The sequence below is a fragment of the Puma concolor genome, chromosome C1, assembly GCF_028749965.1.
Source record: "Puma concolor isolate L17-30 chromosome C1, mPumCon1.1.hap2, whole genome shotgun sequence".
Taxonomy (NCBI): Eukaryota; Metazoa; Chordata; class Mammalia; order Carnivora; family Felidae; genus Puma; species Puma concolor.
Genome location: NC_141674.1, coordinates 204,946,443 through 204,965,522, shown reverse-complemented (window position 1 = coordinate 204,965,522; position 19,080 = coordinate 204,946,443). Strand labels below are relative to the sequence as shown.

General features: G+C 57.9%; 4 protein-coding genes across 16 annotated transcripts in view; all 4 read right to left on the bottom strand.

The window, feature by feature from the left end:
* Nucleotides 1-765, bottom strand: part of ASIC4 (acid sensing ion channel subunit family member 4) — a 28,170-nt gene extending 27,405 nt beyond the window's left edge. Inside the window, exon 1 of the mRNA XM_086719725.1 lies at nt 670-765. The gene's annotated coding sequence lies outside the window, so the exon portion shown is untranslated. The remainder of the gene's footprint in view (nt 1-669) is intronic.
* A 2,571-nt stretch (nt 766-3,336) lies between these two features.
* Nucleotides 3,337-10,918, bottom strand: GMPPA (GDP-mannose pyrophosphorylase A). Of its 5 annotated transcripts, none has more exons than XM_086719721.1 (13): nt 9,949-10,876; nt 9,741-9,838; nt 8,714-8,817; nt 8,272-8,458; nt 7,861-7,920; nt 6,202-6,332; nt 5,483-5,497; nt 4,973-5,107; nt 4,769-4,866; nt 4,555-4,688; nt 4,268-4,360; nt 3,978-4,146; nt 3,337-3,641 (listed from the first exon to the last, which is right to left on the bottom strand). In XM_086719721.1, exons 1-13 carry the CDS (start codon nt 9,986-9,988, stop codon nt 3,541-3,543), a joined length of 1,365 nt encoding a protein of 454 aa, XP_086575847.1. In that variant the 5' UTR covers nt 9,989-10,876; the 3' UTR covers nt 3,337-3,540. The 5 variants fall into 5 exon arrangements, with proteins under 5 accessions (XP_086575847.1, XP_086575844.1, XP_086575846.1 ...); XM_086719718.1 differs by having other exon boundaries at nt 4,555-4,601; nt 9,949-10,874; XM_086719720.1 differs by lacking the exons at nt 9,741-9,838; nt 9,949-10,876 and adding an exon at nt 10,897-10,918 and having other exon boundaries at nt 4,555-4,601.
* Nucleotides 10,919-11,576: 658 nt separating this feature from the next.
* On the bottom strand, nt 11,577-13,601 carry SPEGNB (SPEG neighbor). The gene is made up of 5 exons (XM_025912693.2): nt 13,574-13,601; nt 13,317-13,444; nt 12,685-12,992; nt 11,981-12,122; nt 11,577-11,811 (listed from the first exon to the last, which is right to left on the bottom strand). Exons 2-5 carry the CDS (start codon nt 13,442-13,444, stop codon nt 11,673-11,675), a joined length of 717 nt encoding a protein of 238 aa, XP_025768478.1. The 5' UTR covers nt 13,574-13,601; the 3' UTR covers nt 11,577-11,672.
* Nucleotides 13,602-15,896: 2,295 nt separating this feature from the next.
* Nucleotides 15,897-19,080, bottom strand: part of SPEG (striated muscle enriched protein kinase) — a 56,882-nt gene continuing 53,698 nt past the window's right edge. For all 9 annotated transcript variants that reach the window (XM_086719715.1, XM_086719717.1, XM_086719709.1 and 6 more), the window contains 4 exons: nt 18,787-19,010; nt 17,645-17,720; nt 17,293-17,442; nt 15,897-16,970 (listed from right to left, as the gene is read on the bottom strand). In XM_086719715.1, the coding sequence (XP_086575841.1) occupies nt 16,778-16,970; nt 17,293-17,442; nt 17,645-17,720; nt 18,787-19,010 (643 nt within the window). In that variant the 3' untranslated portion in view covers nt 15,897-16,777. The remainder of the gene's footprint in view (nt 16,971-17,292; nt 17,443-17,644; nt 17,721-18,786; nt 19,011-19,080) is intronic.

The window sequence follows — 19,080 nt, the reverse complement described above, 5'->3', positions numbered from 1 at the left end:
CCAGAGAAGGAGGGGGAGAGGGCTTTGCAGCAGCGAAAGCTGCTGGGAGCAGATAAGGCGGCACAGCAGCAGGAGGGATTAAAGCTCTGAGGGGCAGGGGCGGGGGCGCGACGCAGGACGGGGGGTGAGGGGGGCCGTGGGGTGAGGGGTACGAAGGAAAGGGCTGAGGGCAGGACATCAGGGCCAAGGAGATGAGCAGGAGAAACAAGGGCTGTGAAGGGGGCAAGATTAAATCAGGGGCCGGGAGATACCTGCTGCCTGGCAGAGAGGAAAGAAGGAGTTCCTGATCATCTCTTCTGGGCATGGGTACTCTGCCACTATTGGCGAGGCCCCATACCCCGCGAGTACCAAGGGTGGCAGAGCTAAGCAGGGGTGAGCAGGGTAGATTGGGTGGGAATGGCAGGTGCCGGCCCTGGGAGCCTCTGAGCTCCTGGCTGGAGAACCCAGGGCAACGCAGCGCCTCCTTGAGGTGACCAGTGGAACTCTGCCACGGGGAGCAACAGTCAAGGGTGCTCAGCCCACCCGCCCCGGGATGGAGCGCCAGCCCCGTCACGCCCAGGGGGGCAAGAACTAATGTCTCAAGGGGCACTTCTTTGTAGGAAGGAGTATGGGCCCGGAGGGTGGGCCGTGGCTTGCCCAGGCTCCTGCTCAGACCGGGCGGCCCCTTACCACCTCCTGCCCTCCGGTTCTCCGTGCCTCCCAGAAAGGTGTGCTCAGGCAGGGTGAGGCCCCTGCTCCCTCCAGAGGAGCCGAGGTGGCCGAGGCGGCGGAAGGGGGAGCCTGGAGGGAAGGAAGGGGAGGAGGAAGAAGGGGCGGGGGGAGGGGAGCGGGGGTGGCAGGCGGGGCAGAGTAATTGCGTGTTTGTCAGTTCTCCTGTCTGCACAGGAGGGAGCGTGTGTGGTGGTGGGTGTAGCTTCGCCTCGAGGAGTGTGTGTCTGTTGGCAGAAGTGTCAGTGTGTCTGTCTCAGGGGTCTGGGCTCTCCTTGGCCCCCGCCCTCCCCTTTGTGTTTTGGGGAGCGCAGCTCTGGGCACACCCAGCTGTGCTCCGTGCTGATGCGGCAGATGTGGCGGGGCCCCAGCTGTGCCTGCTTCCCGGAGAGGGGGAGGGGGCTGCAATCTGCTCCCCCGATAATGGCTGCTCAGCGCCAGGGGGAGGGGATGGAGATGGGGGTGGGACTGGGGCCCTGGTCAGCCCCGCCAAAGGGACAGGAGGGAGATGAGGGCCCTGCCCCCACCCCACTCCGGCCAACCTCCCCCCAGTCTGTGTTCTTGGCTCGGCCTCTCCCCCTCGCTGGCTCCTGAAGCCCATCCAAATTTCCGTCCAAGCTCGGTCCCGGTCGGGCCCCAGCTCTCCTCCCATCGCCCCATCCAGCTCGGTGCCAGGGACCTGCCCCCCTCCCCAGCCCCCAGCTTGCTCCCCCTCGTGGATTTTACAGAATCATCTTTTTATGGAAACCTAAAAAAGCACTAATGGCAGGAGCGCACCCCTCCCCCGCATCCCTTCCCCCGCTCACCCCCACTTCCCACCCCAGCTCCCTCCCTTCTCCCTTCTCAAACCCTTTGGGGGCCAGCACCCTCCTACTCCTACAGGGCCAACGAAGACCTAGAGGTGGTGGAGAAGGGGGCTCCCACATCCTGGGCCCTGAGCTGTGCCCTCAGAGGCAGACTGGGTGCAGAGTCCCTCCTGGGGCGGACAAGGGCTGGAGGGGAGTGGAGGGCATCACAGCTCCTTCCTAGACCCCCACCTCTGCCTGAGCACACACGCAGCAGTGACTAGGGCAACCTGGTGGGAGGGGGCATGTTACAAGGATCTCAGCTACACTGGCCACCCCCTGCTTCAAACACTGACCCTTTCCCCTTCCAGTGCCTCTCCCCACCCCCACTGGGCCTAGGAGGGGGGTCCCGGGGGCCAGGGCCTGACACAGACTTATTGGATTTCACGGTGTTTTGCTGAGAAAATAATTAAATTATCATATTTATGATGGAGCTGCCATGGCCTCTGCCAACCACTTGGAACAGAAGGGTCAGGACTGGGGGGAGGGCAGGGAAGGGACCCAGTCTCTGGCCCCATAGCCCATCTCTCTCCCAGCTCCCTCCTCAGGGAGTTGACCCCAGGCCCAGAGTAAGCATCTGCTGTTCCCTCCAACCCCATGCTGATAATGGAAGGTCTGGGCTGGAGGCAGGGACAGGAATGGGAAAGAGGCTGAGTCAAAGCAGGTCGTAGGTCAGGACTGCTAAAACCCAGCTCCTTTCACACACACTCCCATACAGCCTGCAGGGCCTGAGGGGGCTGGGAGGTCACATCTAGCCCAATTCCCACATTACCCTCAGCCCGGCTCCAGAGAAAGCACATCTTCCTAACTGCTCAGCTCTGATGCTCTGAAATCCTGGGCTCTGTCCCAGACCCTGGTGCTGATAACAAGGCCCCGGCACCCTGCCGCCTGCCACCCCTGCCTGCTGCCAGGACCCCCTCCTCCCTCCCACCCACGCCCTGCCCCCCCATTCTCTTTGGGTAATTAGATTCCTCTCAATTAGCAGATTACGATCATTACCAGCTCATCTGGCAACTAAGCTCCGCACCCACAGCTGGGGAAAGGGGGGGGCACCAAGAGGGGCACACGGGGGTCACGGGCAAACATGATAGATGGTTGGGTTTCTCTGGGGCTTCAGGAATGTGGAGAGGACTAAGACCTCCCAAAGGGCAAAGTTGGTGGCGGGAGGTGGCCAGGGCCCCTCCTCTCCCAGCACCAGGGGCCCCACTGTGCTGCAGGTACCAGCTTAGTTAGGTCTGTCCCGCCTGCCAGGGGAGAAGACATACACCAACCAGGCCTCGGGAGGGGAGAAACCCCCACCCAGCCAAAAGCCAGGCAAGGAACAGATGGAGCTGGCAAAGCGGAAAACAGGCTGGGGCTGGGCTGGGCAGAAACTGAGGAAAGCAACCACTGGCTGATCCAATCTCAGGCCTGTGGCTCTCAGTCTGTGAGCCCACGGCCAGCACCCCACGGCCCCATCGAAATCCTTCACCCTTCCCTTCAGAATCCTTACACTCAGAGCCCGAGCCAGGGCCAACGAAGAGGAACAGGAAGGCTGGCAAGCTGGCCATGCTGGGGTGGGGGTGAAGGCAGGGGCCAGGCAGGCTGGGAGCCTTGGGGGCCTTCCTCCCTAGCAGCGAGAGAGGCTAAAGGCACTGGGAGGGGGAGATTTACCAGGGCTCCAGATTCATTATTCATGAGCCGGCAGCGATGACTCCAATTTAAATGCTAATGTGGGGGGGCCTGACTCAGCTGCCCCCCTTCCACCCCCACCCCCAGCCCAGGCACAAACGGGAGTCCGTGCTGGCTCCAAGGTTCATGGGGGTTTATTAGGGAGCGGAGAGGGAGGCCTGGAGTCTCCCCAGCCACCTGGCCACCCACGTTGCTCCCCGACATGTGAAGATCCTGCCTGGCTTCCTCCGGTCTTTTTGGACAGAGGCTGGCCATGCAGGCAGCAGCCTCGAGGGGGGTGGGCAGGAGTTGGAGGGGTGCCTTCTGGCAGTCCCCCTCAGAGGATGATCTGGTTGGTAAAGCTGCGGCTCAGCTCCTTGTGTGGCAGAACAATCGAGTTCAGGATGAGCACCTCAGCAGGGATCCGGACGCGGCAGCCTGCAGGGGGGACGAGGGCACCAGGAGGAAGCCATGGGGAGGGGAGACCAGAGGCCAGGAGCTGGGGCCACTGCCATCCGGGAGGGATCCCTCCCTGCCCATCTGTGCCCTGGCCTCTTGCCCCCAGTGACTCAAATCAGGGCCTGGCACACAGCAAGCACTTGGTAAATGTTTGCTAAGGGAGTAAACACGCACGTGTATGTGTGCACGCAAACACACACACACACACACACACACACACACACACACACACACACGTGCACACATGCTCCCCACAGGGCAAAGCCATCACCTGTGGAGGTTTTCCACAGCCGTCTGTCCCCTAGGAAGCCATACCTAGGATGGTGATGGCAGGCAGCAGCTTCCCATCCTTGAAGAGGCTCTCACTGTCCATGTGTGCTCGCGGGTCGTTGGGATTGGGGTCATTGGGGGTACCCTCCACACGGGCCCAGCGCCCCACAGTGCTCCCCCAGCCCACAATGGTGTGCAGAACACACGTGTGCTCCTGCCAAACACGACAGTGTGAAGTGAGGGAGTAGAAGGTGCCAGATGCAGAGCCCACGGGGTTCACCCCTCCCCTCCAGCCTCGGGGTCCCATGCCCTGCCGCATGTGCCTGGGCACCTACCTGCAGCGTGGCTCCATGGAGGACAATGCTCTCTCGGAGCCGCACACCCTCGCCCACGGTCACCCCCTCCCCAATGGAGACATTGGGGCCCAGCTGTGGAGAGGAACACATACTATGACCCCTGGAGGGCCTTGGAGAAACCCAAATCCAAACCCTTCATAGAACAGATAAAGGGAAGGGACCTGCTTGTGGCCACAAAATGGGCTGACAACGCAGAGCCCAGCACTCTGAGCTCAGGAGTTATCTGCACCGCCCCACCCATCCGGACAGCCTGGCCCACTGCTTACCACAGCCGACGGGGCCACCTTGGCCGTTGGGTGGATGTAAACGTTTCCTAGAAGCAGAAGAGAAGACCTGGGGGCAAATACCCTAAACCATATCTGGTTCAGGGAGGGCAGGGATTGAGTCTTCACCTCTGAATCTGAGGTTGGGAGTGATGGCTCTGAGGGTACAGGAGGCTGGGGTGGGGGGCAAAGATTAGGAAGGGGGCAGGGCGGGTACCTCGGATTCGTGGACCCCCTGGGGTGTGCTTGGCCAGGCGTTCTGGGTGAGTGAGCTGGTACTGGCCCAGGTAGAGGCGGGAGGCATAGAGGGCTGAGCTGGAGGGGCCAAAAAGTGGAACAGGGGTTCAGGGGCCAGCAGGTGCCTACCACCCGAAAGTCTCAACTCCCAGGTGCCCCACTCACCTCCCAGAGGCATACGTACCCTGCAGACTTGATCTGGCTCCAGATACCATCAGTGAGGTGTACATAGATCTGGCCCTGTCCAGCCAGGGCTGAGAACACATCCTGTTCCAAGCGGATGGTGCCTGCCCCTGGCCATAGGCCTGAAGAGTCCTCCCTGGCAGAGAGGAGAAGATGTGGGCATCAGTGCCCCGGCTGAGCTGGCCTGGGAGACCCACACAGTCTCTCAGAGGATAGGAATCTGAGGGAATCCCACCCCCTCTCCAGGTCTGGTCAGATCCTCTCCAAGGGGAGGCTTATGTCCCCGGAGACTCTCCCACTGCCCTTACCCACATCACCCTCCACCCCTAGCTAGGGTGGTATCCCGGGGGATCCCCAGGCATGGACCACACCCCATCTCTGCCCCCTGTCCAAGAAGTTGACCCAGACATAGCTTCCCCCCATTTTCCTATTCTCCTCCCCGTCCACTCCTCCCAATCCCATCTCCGGCTACCCTCCCTCTCACAGGATGGAAGGAAACACAGACACTCACCCCAGAGGAAGACAGCTGGTGAGGGCAGAGACAGTCACAGAAAGAGAGGGGGAGAGAGAGATGGTAGAGATGCCAGCTCAGCAGAAACAGACAGAGGCCAGGAGAGATGGAGAGAGAAGCAGAGATGGATGAGAGTGAGACAGTGAGGCATGAGATGGGGAGCCAGCGGGGAGGAGGGGGTGAAGGGCAGGACCCACGGGGGTGGGGGAAACACGTCCAGGGCCTCCAAGGATGACCTGGGGAGGGGACTGTGCTCAGCAGGACTCTGGGCACTATGCTATGAGGGGAGCATCAGCCTGAGAGAGAGAGAGAGAGAGAGAGAGAGAGAGTGTGTGTGTGTGTGTGTGTGTGTCTCTCTCTCTCTCTCTCTGCATGTCTCTACACCCAAGCGTGTGTGCGCCCAAGTGTGTGTGTTGCCTTCTGTTCTGAAAGACATCTCTGGGACACTTAGGGCTTGAGAGAAATGGACCAGAAGGGGAGTGGGCAGGCAGTGACAGAGGAGGAACCGGGATGGATAAGGAAGAGGGACAGAATGAGGTTAGAAGGGGAGGGACTGGGAAGGCTCAGCTGGGGATGACAAGAGGAAAGGAAAAGGAAGGAGGAAGGTGAGCGGGTAGAGATGGAGCCTGCAGAGACTGGGGTGGGGGGGGGTAGGGGGGGTTACGGGTGGTCTGGGACGGAGTGGTACTTGGGTTACAGGGCCATGGGGCCCGCCTCACAGTTGCCCATCCTGCTGGTTACGCTGGAAGACATCCCGAAGGGGCTTCAGGGCTTCGGGGGAAAAGAGATAGATGCCGCAGTTGATGATGTCACTAACAAAAGTGCTGGGTTTCTCCACGTAGTGCAGGACCTGGGGACACAGCAGGCTGAGTCTGGTAGAGGAGGGGCCGCTGCCACCATCCCCTAAGACCTTCTGATCTCCAGGTACTCCCCGCCGCCAGGGTGGCCTTCCTAACTGCAGTCACTGCCCTTCACCTTCAAGAGAAGTCCCAACTCCGTGCCTTTTCCCTCCCAATCCTCCCCACCTCCCAGCAGCCCTGGAGCACAATTCAATGCCGTCGAGCCTGCCTGTGCCTGGAATGCCCTTTCTCCGCTCTTCATCTGGAAAACCCAGCTTTCAAAACCCGGTCCACTCTGCCACTGCCTCTGTGAGTCTGCTCTTGTCCTGCCTCACAGGTGGCTTCTCAGGTCTGGGCACCCGTGGCCTCTGGCCACACCGCACTGTGGCACCTGTGTCATTTGCAACGTTTGATTTTTGCCTGTCTTTCCCACTGACAGGGGGTTTCTGAGAGGCAGGGATTGTATTTCTTTGGCTCTGTCTCTCTAACATCTAGCTAGTGCCTCGCATAAAACTTAAAAACACCCAAAATCACACATATTTATGTGTATGTGTGTATGTCTACCTGCATGTGCCTGTTTAGATGTATTTTTTTTTAAACGTTTATTTATTTTTTTTGGGACAGAGAGAGACAGAGCATGAACGGGGGAGGGGCAGAGAGAAAGGGAGACACAGAATCGGAAACAGGCTCCAGGCTCTGAGCCATCAGCCCAGAGCCCGACGCGGGGCTCGAACTCCCGGACCGCGAGATCGTGACCTGGCTGAAGTCGGACGCTTAACCGACTGCGCCACCCAGGCGCCCCTGTTTAGATGTATTTTTAATACGAAAGCTTGAGCAAATAAAACGTCGGTGTGAAAGTCAATTAGGCTCAAGGGCTGGGAGTTTCACAAACAAGGACAGAGAACCTCTGCTTTGCCCTGCAGGCCCCCTACCTGCAATGCCTTCCAGTCTCCTTCTTCCTCTATGTGAATTTAACTCGGCTCAGACCTTGCCTCTTCCAGGGAGCTCTCCCAGCCCCCACCCAGGCAAGGCTGGGGTGGGCCTCCTTTTGTGTTCCCATAGCACCCTGTGCATACATCTATTGGGGCGCTGAATCCATGGAAATTAACTGTTACCCCTTTGCTTTTTGCCAATCTCTCTAGAACGGATAGAAGATGAACAACCAAGGGTATGCCCCACCAGTCTGACAGCACTGGGGCCCCCCCAATAGCATTCCAGCATTCTCAGGGTGCCTGGGCGGCTCAGTCGGTTGAACATCCGACTTATTTCAGCTCAGGTCATGATCTCACGGTTTGTGGGATTGAGCCCCATATCGGGCTCTGCAGTGACAGCATGGAACCTGCTTGGGATTCTTTCTCTCTCTCCCTCTCTCTCTGCCCCTCCTCCACACACGTGTGTGCATGCATGCACTCTCTATGTCTCTCTCAAAATAACTAAAGTGCTTTTAAAAAAACAGCATTCTAGCATTCTCTAGAAGCAGAGGGGTGGGGGAATGATGACACAGACTAAGAACCCAGCCAGCCCCCTCTCTGCTCTCACCTCGTGTGTCTGTGGATTCTCTACAATGCAGCCGTAGTTGAGGGATTGTGTCCTGTTAGCCTGAAAGACAGACACACCAAAACAATGACCCGCCTGCTCCAGGGCAGCAAGGTCTGTTTTCTTGCTTTCTTTCCCTCCTCTGCAGCACCTGACACATATTTCTGCCACTGACAGGCCTTCAGCAGGGGGAGAACTGACAGCTGCCCTCCCCCTCCCTTCTTTCCAAGCAGCCACAGGGCTCAGGGTCTCCACCGCCACCTCAGCTACTGCTGGGATTTCTGGCACATTTCCCTCTTGATGTCGGTTCCCACTCCAGCTCCCTGGGCTGCCCCTGCCTTCCCGACACCCTGCATTCCAGGAACTTCTCTGGATCACCCCCTTTACACCCTCCAGCCTTCCCAGCCCCCTCACCGTGGTGCCAAGGAGCAAGAAAGGGTGAGGCTGGTGTCTGTAGGCATCCAACATAGCACTCAAGGGGAAGTCGGAACAGACGTCAGCGTTGAGCACGAAGAAGGCCTCAGGGCCCCCAGCCAGGATCTGGTCCCGGAAATGGTAGAGACCACCCCCTGTGCCCAGGGGCGCAAATTCCTGCAGGTACCTGTCCCCAGGGACCCCAGAGCCAGCTCAGTGAGATCAAAGGAGGCAGATATCCTGAGCCTGGCATCTGACCCCTCCTGCTCCCAGGAGTACATCTGCCTAAGGCCAATATATTCAGGGATTCAGAGAGGCCCAAACAAGAATCCTCCCAGTATAGAAGGGTAAAGTCTGGCAAACACCAACTCAACCCACTCACAAGAACCCTGAGGCCTAGGTCACTGTCCCACACCCCCATACTGCACGTGTGCACAAACACCTGACTGGAAGGTTAAACTCCTGCTGGGCAGCTTCTAGAAACCGGGTAAGGGGCTCGTCAGGTTGGTAGAAGCCAATGAGCAGAATCTCCTGCATCCCAGGGACCTGAGAACAAGGGAAGAGGTTGGGAGGAAAAAGAAAATATCTGATAGGAGGGAATGTTCGGGGAACCCCTGGAACAGTCCCAGGAGTCCAGAGACCACAGTTTTGGTCTCAGCTGTGGGGCCCCTGGGCACTTACTTTACCACTCTGGCCTGATTTCTCCTCCAGACAAAAAGGAAGTTAGAGGAAGTCTGTCCCTGGTCTTTCAATCTTTTATTATTTTACTGTCCCCCCCCCCATCCCCCACATCTGAAGATCACCCTAGGAAAGATTCTGCCCACCAAGCTGCATGAAAAGATAATCCTTTCATTTCCCCCCATATTTATTATCTGTCAATCTGAGCTTGAGATCAGCATGAGATATGGGTACCATTTATCAAGTGCCTACTTTGTACTAGGCACTTTACCAACCTCATCTCTAAGCTCTGTCAGCCCACAAAGTAGGTTTAATCACCCCATTTGACAAATAAGGAAACTAAGGCTCACAAAGCAGGGAGAAATTTACTCAAGTCCTTATAGCAGGCAGAGACTGGATTCAGATAAACCTCTACCTGTCCCAATGATAAAAGCAAGACAGAAATTAGCTCCATGGTGAGCAACGGTTTGAGTTCTGGGCTTTGCTATCATTAAGGTTCCTCATGCTACAGCTTTAAATGGTCTCTAAGATTCCTGCCTGCTCGCACATTCCGTGCTTTAAAAATAGGAGTGAAATCTAACCAAGAAGAGGCCAGATGAGAGACCAGATTAGTAAGGACAGCAGGGCAGTTGCACTGCATAACTCAAAGGGACACCATTCACACTGTCATTTGTAAATGGGAGTCCTTGGAGTTATGCCTGGTGGGAACAAGACACGGTTGGAAAGGGGGACGTACAGCATGAAGAAGATAAGCAGGAAGTGAGGTGGGAGTGGGGAGCCTACGGGGTTACCTGGGCACAAGCCTCAATGTGGTGCTGGATCATAGGGACCCCTGCCACTGGAAACAGGGGTTTGGGCACCTCAAAAGACAAAGGCCTGAAGCGAGTCCCTGAGACAGGAGAGAGAAGCCCATTACAGCTTCTTGCCTCCCTCCCTCTGCCTCCGCTCCACCAACCGCTCCAGCCCAACCTCCCTGCTCCTTTCCCCGGGGCTCCTCACCCTTTTGAGGGCCTCCAATCAGGATCACAGCTTTCAGCATGATGGCAATCGCTACCTAAACCTCAAATCCCAACAGAGAAATCAGGCTCAGATCTCACACCCCAATCCAAGAACCCCACTCACATCCCAAGCAAACCCCAAACCCCAAATAGAAACACTTAGCCCTCTCACAGGATGTAAATCCAAAATTCAATGTAGTCCCTCCCTGGACACAACACCTCACAAATCCCACACATCTGAAATCCCATCCTAGATTCCAACTGACCTTAAACCCCACAGTGGTTTCTCCTAATTCCTGAAATTCACACCTTGCAATTTGATCCAACAGACTTCCCTGTGGCCATAAGCAAATCTAGCTAACTCAGAAACTCAGTAATAGACCTCTTAGACCCCAAACCTCAAAACCAAAACCCCAAACCCAATGATTTCCAATTGTTACATTCTTATGCTGTAGATGTTAAGCCCTGAATCCCAAGAGTGAACCCTGAATACTGAATCTCAAATCCTGAGTATGCCCTAGATATTTAACCACAATCCTAAGAGTGAATCCCTAGAAATAAGGTAACACTGATCCGCATCTCATGAATCCCAAGTCCGAGCAAAAACCCTCTATATGCCGAACTTGAATCCTAAAACTAACCTCTAAGTGATGAACCCTGAATCAAAAGACAGATTCCCTTGGCATCTTAAACACGGAATCTACTAGCCCCTGAGTCCCAATACTGGCGACGAGTGCTAAAACTCTGCATTCGTAGGATTGATTGCTGACCCTCTGAACCCTACAACTGACTCCGTCTAACAAACCCTAGCCTTGCTTAGACAGCGGTTGCGGGGCTAACACAAGAGCAGACCTCCGAAGGGCCAGCCGGGACCTCCGAGCAGCCACCGGTCTAGGGGCGGTCCCCTCCCTCCTACCCCTTTCGCCACCCCTCCATCGGCTCCGTTTACCACTAGGTCCCTTTATTCCAGCTCTGCGGCCAGCTACCGCTTGCTCCTTCCGCGCACGTGTCTTCTCGCCACTCGCGAGAACTCCTTCGCGGAGTATGCCGGGAATAGTAGTTCTTAAGCTCTTGTTTGCCGTAGCCCTCCTCGCTACCCCTCCTTCCAACTACGAAAGAGGAGGGAGGTGGGACTAAAGGGAGAAGAATGGGGCGCGGCCTAGGGATGGAGGGGAGTGGCTAAAGAGAAGGGTGGGGCCTAAGAGGCGAGGCTGGAAGCTAAGATTAGGACCCCAAACTGTCCAGGAACGGGCCCAGGAGTAGCAGTCAAAGTAGAGAACAGGGACACGGAGAGGCGGGGGCTAGAGACGAAAGGGGGTGTGGCCAGTCTTGAGATGGGCGTGGCGAGAGCCTCCTACTGCGAGTGGGTGGGGCTTGAGGGACTCAGAAAAAGAGAAGGTGGAGTCATAAGATCCTCCGACCGTCCGGCTGGTAAGGGAAGGAGCTTCGGTCGTTGAGAGAAACCTTGTCTCAGATTTACGGTCTGTGAAATAAAGCACTGGACCAGTCACTCTCCAAACATTCTGATCCCAACATTCTGTGACCGTGGTGTGTGGGTCTGGAGTAAGCGTGGGATTGGAGTGCAGGGGAAAAGAAACGGCGTCTCCAAAGAACAGAACAGGCGGAGGGTCAGAGAGAGCAGCTTTATTAAGCAAGATGGAGGAAGGTTGTCGGTCCCACCCACCCCGGGGCTTGGAGCCAGGGCGAAAGGTCCGAGCGTTCCTTTCAGGCCACGTCCACTCGTGCGAAGCTCTGGTCCATGCCCAGGCTGTTCTCCACGTACACCTCGTACTTGCCGCTGTCCTCGGGCGTGGCCCGGCGGATGGTCAGCGTCGTGGTGGTACTGCCGATCTCGAAGAACACCCTGGCGGGGAGAGCGGGAGTGGGGAGGGCGGGCCGCGGTCAGGTTACAGGCGCCCGGGGCCCGGCTGGTTAGCCAGCTCTGGTGCTCGCCTCCCGTTCCCCGCCCCCCGGCCCACTCTCGCCAGTTTTCTGGGCCCCGTTCCGCCCCAGCGGCAGGTCCCCGCCCTCGCCTGTCATCCTCCTCGATGTCCTCCCCGTCCTTGGTCCAGCCCACGTCGGGTGCAGGCTCGCCCATGATCTCCGCAGTCAGCGTCACCGTGGCGCCTTTGCGCGCCTTAGTGTTATCCGGTCCCTTTTGAATCTTCGCAGGGACTAGAAGAGAAAGGGCATGCGACCTAGTGAGGGTCCTAGGGGTGAGGCGGGGCAGGGGCATCACCTCCCCAGATAATACCCAGCGCTAAATACGAGATGGATTTAAACTCGCAGTGTGACGCGGGGCAAGCCTGTAGCCTCTCTGTGGCTTCATCTCCTCAGCTGTTAAGCCGGGCTAGCAGCTGCCGTTCCAACTTCCCACGGGGGAGAGGGGGGGACGGAGGATCAAAAGAGGTACTACGAGTGCAAGCCCGGGAATGTTTACACACCTCGGTGCCCTGGAGACAGCTCCACGTAGTGGAAATTGCCCCGGGTTGGAGTCCGAAGACCTGGGCCCTAACTCTGGTAATGCCTGGGGTTCAATGTGACCTTGGGGCCCTGGTGTGGAGTGATGGAAGCCCACTGCGGACTTCTCAGTCTGGGTGGGAAGGGCTCCTGAGGCAGGCGGTGCCCCCAGCCCCATCGGGACTCGGCTAGGCCCAGCGGATCGCGCGCGGCTGGACCCAGTTGCGGCACCTGGAGGTGGTGCCGCTCTGCGTGGTGGCACCCGGGGCGCGCGTACCTTCCACCAGGATGCGCGCCGAGTCGGAGCACTGGCCGAAGGGATTGGTTACGTTGATGCTGTACTGGCCCAGGTCTGCCAGCTCGCCGTCGCGCACCACCAGGGCGACCACGTCAGGGTCCTCGAAAACGTAACGATACTTGGGCCCGTCACGCAGCTCCTTGCCGTCCTTGCTCCAGCGGATGAATGGGTCCGGGAAAGCCGAAATGCGGCAAGTCAGCTTGGCCGCGCTGCCCTCGATCAGCACCACGTCCTTCAGTGGCTCCAGCACTCGTGGTGGCCCCTTCTCGCGAAGCTCCTTCCGGGACCTATCAGAGAGCCGGCTCAGGGCCCAGAGGACCCACGACACGGCTCTGGACCGCCGGCACCAAATTCCTCGCCCCCTCCCCCATTCGGTCCACTAGAACTTTAAATGTGGGGATGGGTTCGGAGGGAGCCTGCTCTTGAACTGTTACCCTGATGAAATGATTTATTCTTGTCGGCCACTGTGCCACACCTCACTAACGGCTTTCCCCTAAGTGCAGGGACCCCAGCGGTCCATAGCACTGTGCTCAGCTTCCACCCCCCACGCAGCAGGGTGCTTTCTGCAGCTCCAGCTCCCCTCCTCCTGAGGGCTCCGGGCTCCCCCTCACCTGTGGCCCCGGTAAGAGGCCTGGATGCGAATGGCTGCTCTCTGGACCTGGGGGTCGTTGATATCCAGGGTACATCCCGGAGGCGGGGCCGCAGCCGCTGGTTTTTTGGCGGGAGCTGCTTTGGACATCTGGGGACCGCAAAACAAACATGGGGTCTAGGCTCACACAGAGACTTTGACTTTCAGCCTTTTCCCTGTCAATTCAGAACATCTTGGGGGATGGGAGTGTCTGGGGCTGGTCTGAGGATGGGGACTCACCGCGGGCGGGTCGACTTCGGGACTTGGGTCGACTAGCTGGGTGGGAGGTGGGACAGAGCCCTCCTGGAAGGCACAGTAGGGGCACGAGCAGGTGCTTAGCCCACGGCCCCGGTTTTATACATCACTCCCCTCCTTGCCTTGTTTGGCGTGGTTGCCCCAAGCCCCCCGGGGACCCCAGCCCCGCCCACTGACCCAAGCGGGCTCCTTATTTAGCCTGAGGATGTGTTGGGATGCTGGCTCAGCCTCTGGGGCAGGCCCGGGGGAGGAAACCCGAGCAGCTCTGGGGTGCACTTCATGTCAGCACCTGGACAGCTGGGCAGCTGGATGCGGCCCCACCCCCTCCCAGGGCAGGGGGTAACCATCCCACTCCTGGGAGGACCAGACAAGGGCCCAGGCTGACAAGAGATTCAGCTCCCAGCTGGGGCAGCTTTACGCTCTGGTCAGTCCCCAGACCGTCAGACAACATGCGCTTCCCAGGACACTGTCCGTTAAGGGGCACAAGTGTTTGTGGGGGCGTCCCTGAATGACGCTAGAGTAGCGGGGTACTTCTCTGTCCATCCAGCCAATTATGAGAGGGCAGTGTGGCTGTCAGGACCAATCTGGAAGCACTTACTCCCCTGGCCCTGGAAGCCTAGGGTTGTCATTTCAGCGCTGTGCCCCCTGGCGGTCAACTGAGATAAACCTAGAGGGGACGGTAAAGATTTTTGAGCACAGCACCCCCTTCTACCACCCCAGTCCCACTCTCTTCCCTCCATGTGACATGGTAGGGTCTGGCTGGGCTGCACTGTCCCAGGAGATTTGGCATTAATACCAATCCCCCAATTCTAGGTCTGCCCAAGCCCCTTTGGGGTCGTAAACTAGTGCATAGGGGCACCAGACAGCTTGGATGAAGGGGTTCAGTTAACCCTGCTGGGACTTGCCTGGAGTCCAGCCTACCCAGTCCAGGGCACCAGGAAGAGCATTGCTTCCACTCTTTGTAACTGCCCGCCCAGGTGTGGAGCACTGTCACCTTTTGATCAGAGCAATTTTGACACAGCTCTGCTGACATAAATTACCTTTGCTCCTCCGGGTTTGGAACAAGCAGTTCACATGCCATTTTCAATGGAGATGGGAAGGGAGCTCAAGATCAGAGTGGGGACGGGAGAGGAATTTTACCATTTATCAAGATATGAGTTCAGGCACCTCATTTTTATATGAAAACACTTGCAGTGAGTAGGGGATTAAAGATTCTCACAGGCAAACTGTATATCTTCATCGCTAAAATGACAGGTGGGCAAGACGTCTCTGTAGTTCCTTCCAGCTGGCTTGAACATCCTGTTATTTTATGATGATGGGGCTTGCCTCTTCCCTGGGGTTCCTGAGAAGCCAGGGAGGCTGGGCTGGGTGAGGCTGGGTGAAGGTTGTTTGGGGGCACAGCCAAGGGGCCCTCAACCACGATCGGCAACACACCAGTGCTACCTCTCTCTGCTCATGGTGGGAGGAGACTTTAATTCCTCTCACTTTGCCAAGAACAGAGTTTGCAAGGTGTGGAGGAGGTAGGAAACAGCCCCCCCTGGACACAAGGAGAACTGGCTCCCTCCTCCCCTTCACCTCTGGGCAGAGCAGCTCAGTTCTAGGACCCCAGCGACCATTCTGTGGTGCTGCAGGGAGCAGCTAGAGTCAAGGAGCCTCGGCACCCATCAGACTCCCTAGCGTGCCATGGGGACAAGAAGATCCAGCTTGGTGTGCCCCTTAGCTCTAGGAAGATGCTCGTCGGTGGCCCTATCTCAGCCGACACGCCGGCCACAGCCTTGTGCAGCTGGCACCCCAGGTGCCTGATTGGTGCTCTAACACAAAAGCGTGGAGTGAGAACGTGTCCTGGTTTCCTCTGCGGCCCTTTCATGCCATCATCACCATCTTGCCAATTATCATGATGAAAGCCCTTCTGTTCCAGGGGTCGGGACCAGAGCTGGCCTGTCTCCTGGGCAGACATGCTGGCCGCGCCAGCCTTGGGGTGTGGACTGGTACATTCCAGAGCCCAGTATCCTCCAAGTTGCAATGAGGTAATATGTGACACAAGATGGGGGCCACCAGACTCTGGTTACATGGTAGTGGTGAGGAGTCAGTGGTCCTGCCAGGATTCCAGAAAGTTCAGAAGGAGGGGCAGAATAAGGGAAAGGTGAGGGGCCAGGAGGGTCAGGGTCAGGAGCCATGGTCCTAAGATGCTAGCTGTTACACCTCAGCTCTCACTGGCCAAGGGCAGGCCGAAATGCCCCTGTCCCAGCACCCCCAGCACCCTGTTCCCCTCCCCCCCCATCATCCCTCCCCATTGACCACACATAGGTCCTGCTGCTTGCCGTTTTTATTTTCCTTGTGACAGACAGACAGACAGCTGCACAGACAGCTGGATGGCTGGGGGGATGGTCAGGACAACACGGGCAATAGGAACTGGATGGAAGGGAAATTTCATAAAAGTCAATAAATAAATAAATATGAATGGGAAGAAGGGTGAAGGCCACAGAGGGGCAGCGGGGACATCCTTGGGCCAGCAGAGTGCTCACAGCTGCATTCACTGGGACAGGAGAGCACTGGCTCCCATAATCACTGCTTCCAGGCCCCAGTGCTCCAGGTTCTCCTTCTGGGATGCTGGCAGCTGGCCCACTTCACCCCACCCCACCTGAGTCCTCTCCTCTCCCTCCCCCACTTTGCTGCCCTCCCTCACGTGCTGGCTCTGGCTCCCTAGCGCTGTCTCCACGTCCTGTCCCCGCTCCACCAACACTCACTTCCAGCCCATGGCCCTGACACGCTGGGCTCCTTCCTCTTCCTCCTCTCCAGCTATTCATATCCTGCTAAGTTGGTTTCCCCCCAGATACATTGTCTCTCCCCCCCAGAACCTTCCTAGAGTCTCCTCTCCCTATCCCGTGGCTTCTTTTCCTTGTCTCTTACCCATTCCCTTCTTGCCCCCCTTCCTGCTTCCCTGCTCCCGTGCCCCCACCCCCACCCAGCCTGGCCCATGGGTCTCCCCCTCTGGCTCTGGCCGGGGTGGCATCGGCAAAGCCCAGGGCCTCTGTCCCTGCAGGTCCATGAGGTAACAGCCCGGCTGGATGTTGCTGCTGGTGGTGTCCGAAGCCCTGGGCCCACCCGGCTCGGTAGGGGCCCTGGAATGTCCCGTGGCCTCAGTGGAGCCCCGAGTTGAAGCCCGAGGCCAGGCTGTGGTCCGAGCCGCTAGGGGCTGCCTGGGTAGGAGCGGAGCAGCACCTTGTGACGGGTGGCAGCCTCAGCCCGGCGGCGCCGCTGCTCGCCCAGAAACTCCTTGAGCCGGTTGGTGGTGAAGGTGAGCGTCTGGCGACGCAGCTTCATCAGGTAGGCATCCTGCAGCCAGGGGTGGGCCAGGCAGTCCTGCAGGGAGGGCCGGCTCCTGCCAGGCCGGCCAGGGACAGTGAGCCTGGAAGGCTCCGCCCTCCCACGGATCCAAGTCCTGGTCCTGGATTCACATCCCTCAGCGAGCCAACTCTGGGGCTCGGTTTCCCCATCTCTGGAGCAGGGGCGGTGACTCTGCCCGCCTCACGGGGCTTAAAGGCATCAATGGTGGAGAGAACAACCATTTAAAAGTAGTGGTGTATTAGTGGTGGCCGGGGAGGAATTGGGGTGGCGGGGGCTTCGGCTCAGGCTTGGCCAGGGTGGTCTGAGGCCGCGGGCAGGTAATGCCAGGTGGGTTGGCAAGTGTGGGGCCTACTCACCAGGGGTGTACCGAGAGGACCTTCCGCAAGAAGAGTGTGGCGCTTTGGGAGGTGTTAGGGTACAGCTGGAAGGCATCAAAGCGGCCCCCCACAATCCGAGCCTCTGTTTCCTGGGGGTCTGGCTCATAGAACGGGGAGCGTCCACTGAGCCTGTTGTGGAGACGGTTCAGTTGATGCATGCGGACCGAAGGTCAGCTCACAGCCCCAGGGGGACGTAAGTGTGGGGGTTCAGAAGGGCACAGTGCTCAGAGATAAGTCTACTGAGCCTGAGCTGGGCGTGTGCATTGTGTGCTGGGGAGGCTGTGAGTGGGGAGAGGGATGTAGGTGGAAGGTGGGTCCTAGGGGCACTCACATGATGTAAGTGAGCACACCCGCTCCCCAGATGTCCGTGGCGGAACCGATGGGCTCTCCCTTCACCATCTCAGGAGCTGACGGGAGACAGAGGCCAAGTTGAACCAGCTTCCTGATGGCAGGGGAGCGGGGGAGACAAGGGAGGCCCCTGGGGGCTGGGGGAGCAGGACAGTGCCCAGGTCACAAGACCATGGGCACAACCAGAGCAACAGGCCCTGGATCCAGCAGGTCGAATGGGTGTTGGGTGGCCCCCAGCGGAGAAGTGGGCTGCCTGAGGAATCGGCCCAGGTACTGAATGGTGGGGTCCCCAGAACTGCAGAGGTACTGGGAACCAGGGCCACTAGCTCCCTCGGATCAGCCCTGAGGTAGGACGCCCATTCACAAAAAGCGTGGCCAACACCAAGGTTAAGAGCCTTTGAAATCAGCCTGGCTGGCCCTAATCCCAGGCCTGTCCTTCTAGCCGTGGGACGTTGGCAATGTACTAAACTTGTCTGGCTCTCCATTTCCTCATCTGTAAAGTGTGGCTTGCAGAATAACTCCCAGGAATAGAGATGATGAGCATAAAGTATTCAGTAGGTAGCTAAACGGTAGCTGGTTTACCTTATGTAAATAGATTAATAATTGATCTCCTCTCTGTCCAATTTTATCAAATCCTGGCTCTACCATTTATAAACTGTCTGATATTGGACAAATACTTAACCTCACTGCACCTCTGTTTCGTCTGTAAAATGGGGGTAATGTTATGCCAATCTCTAGGGCTACTGAAAATATAATCCATGGCGGGTGTCTGGGTGGCTCAGTCAGTTAAGCGGCTGACTGTTGATTTCAGCTCAGGTCATGATCTCACGATTCTTGAGTTCAAACCCCGCATCAGGCTCTGTGCTGACAGTGTGGAGCTTGCTTGGGATTCTCTCTCTCCCCCTCTCTCTGCCCCTTCCCAACCCATGCTCTCATGCTCTCTCTCTCTCTCAGAAAAAATAAACTTAAAAAAAGAAAAGAGAGAAAATGCATGGAAAGAACCGAATTCGTTGCTCACATATAGTAAGCACTCAATAAATGGCTCATACGTGAGTGAAGCAGAGTGAGCCCCAGCTTCCACCCCTCTGGTAGCACCCCAACCCCCGGCTGGCATGGCGCCCTCACCCATGAACTCCAGCGTGCCTGTGCGGTGGCCAAGGGGCCGCAGGGCCTGGGGGTTGTAGGGCTGGGCACTGCCGAAGTCCACAATCTTGAGGGCGTTGTCAGGGGCCAGCAGCAGGTTGTCAGGCTTGATGTCCAGGTGCAGCACGTGGCGGCCGTGGAGGTAGTCCAGGCCTTGTAGCAGCTGCACCACATAGGTGGCCACATCGTCCTCTGAATACCGGAACCTGGGGGGCCCGGGCGGAGCAGGTGACATCCCAGCTCAGCTGCCCCCACTTGCTCCCTGCTCCCCCAGGT

Coding starts and splice junctions, on each gene's coding strand:
- SPEGNB (XM_025912693.2), bottom strand. CDS start 13,444: ATGTCCAAAGCAGCTCCCGCCAAAAAACCAGCGGCTGCGGCCCCGCCT. Junction 12,993..13,316: donor GCCTCTTACCGGGGCCACAG/GTGAGGGGGAGC, acceptor GCTCTCTGATAG/GTCCCGGAAGGAGCTTCGCG. Junction 11,812..11,980: donor GACATCGAGGAGGATGACAG/GCGAGGGCGGGG, acceptor TCTCCCCGCCAG/GGTGTTCTTCGAGATCGGCA.
- GMPPA (XM_086719721.1), bottom strand. CDS start 9,988: ATGCTGAAAGCTGTGATCCTGATTGGAGGCCCTCAAAAGG. Junction 8,818..9,740: donor ACATTGAGGCTTGTGCCCAG/GTAACCCCGTAG, acceptor CCTTGTTCTCAG/GTCCCTGGGATGCAGGAGAT. Junction 7,921..8,271: donor TCTTGCTCCTTGGCACCACG/GTGAGGGGGCTG, acceptor TCTGTCTTTCAG/GCTAACAGGACACAATCCCT.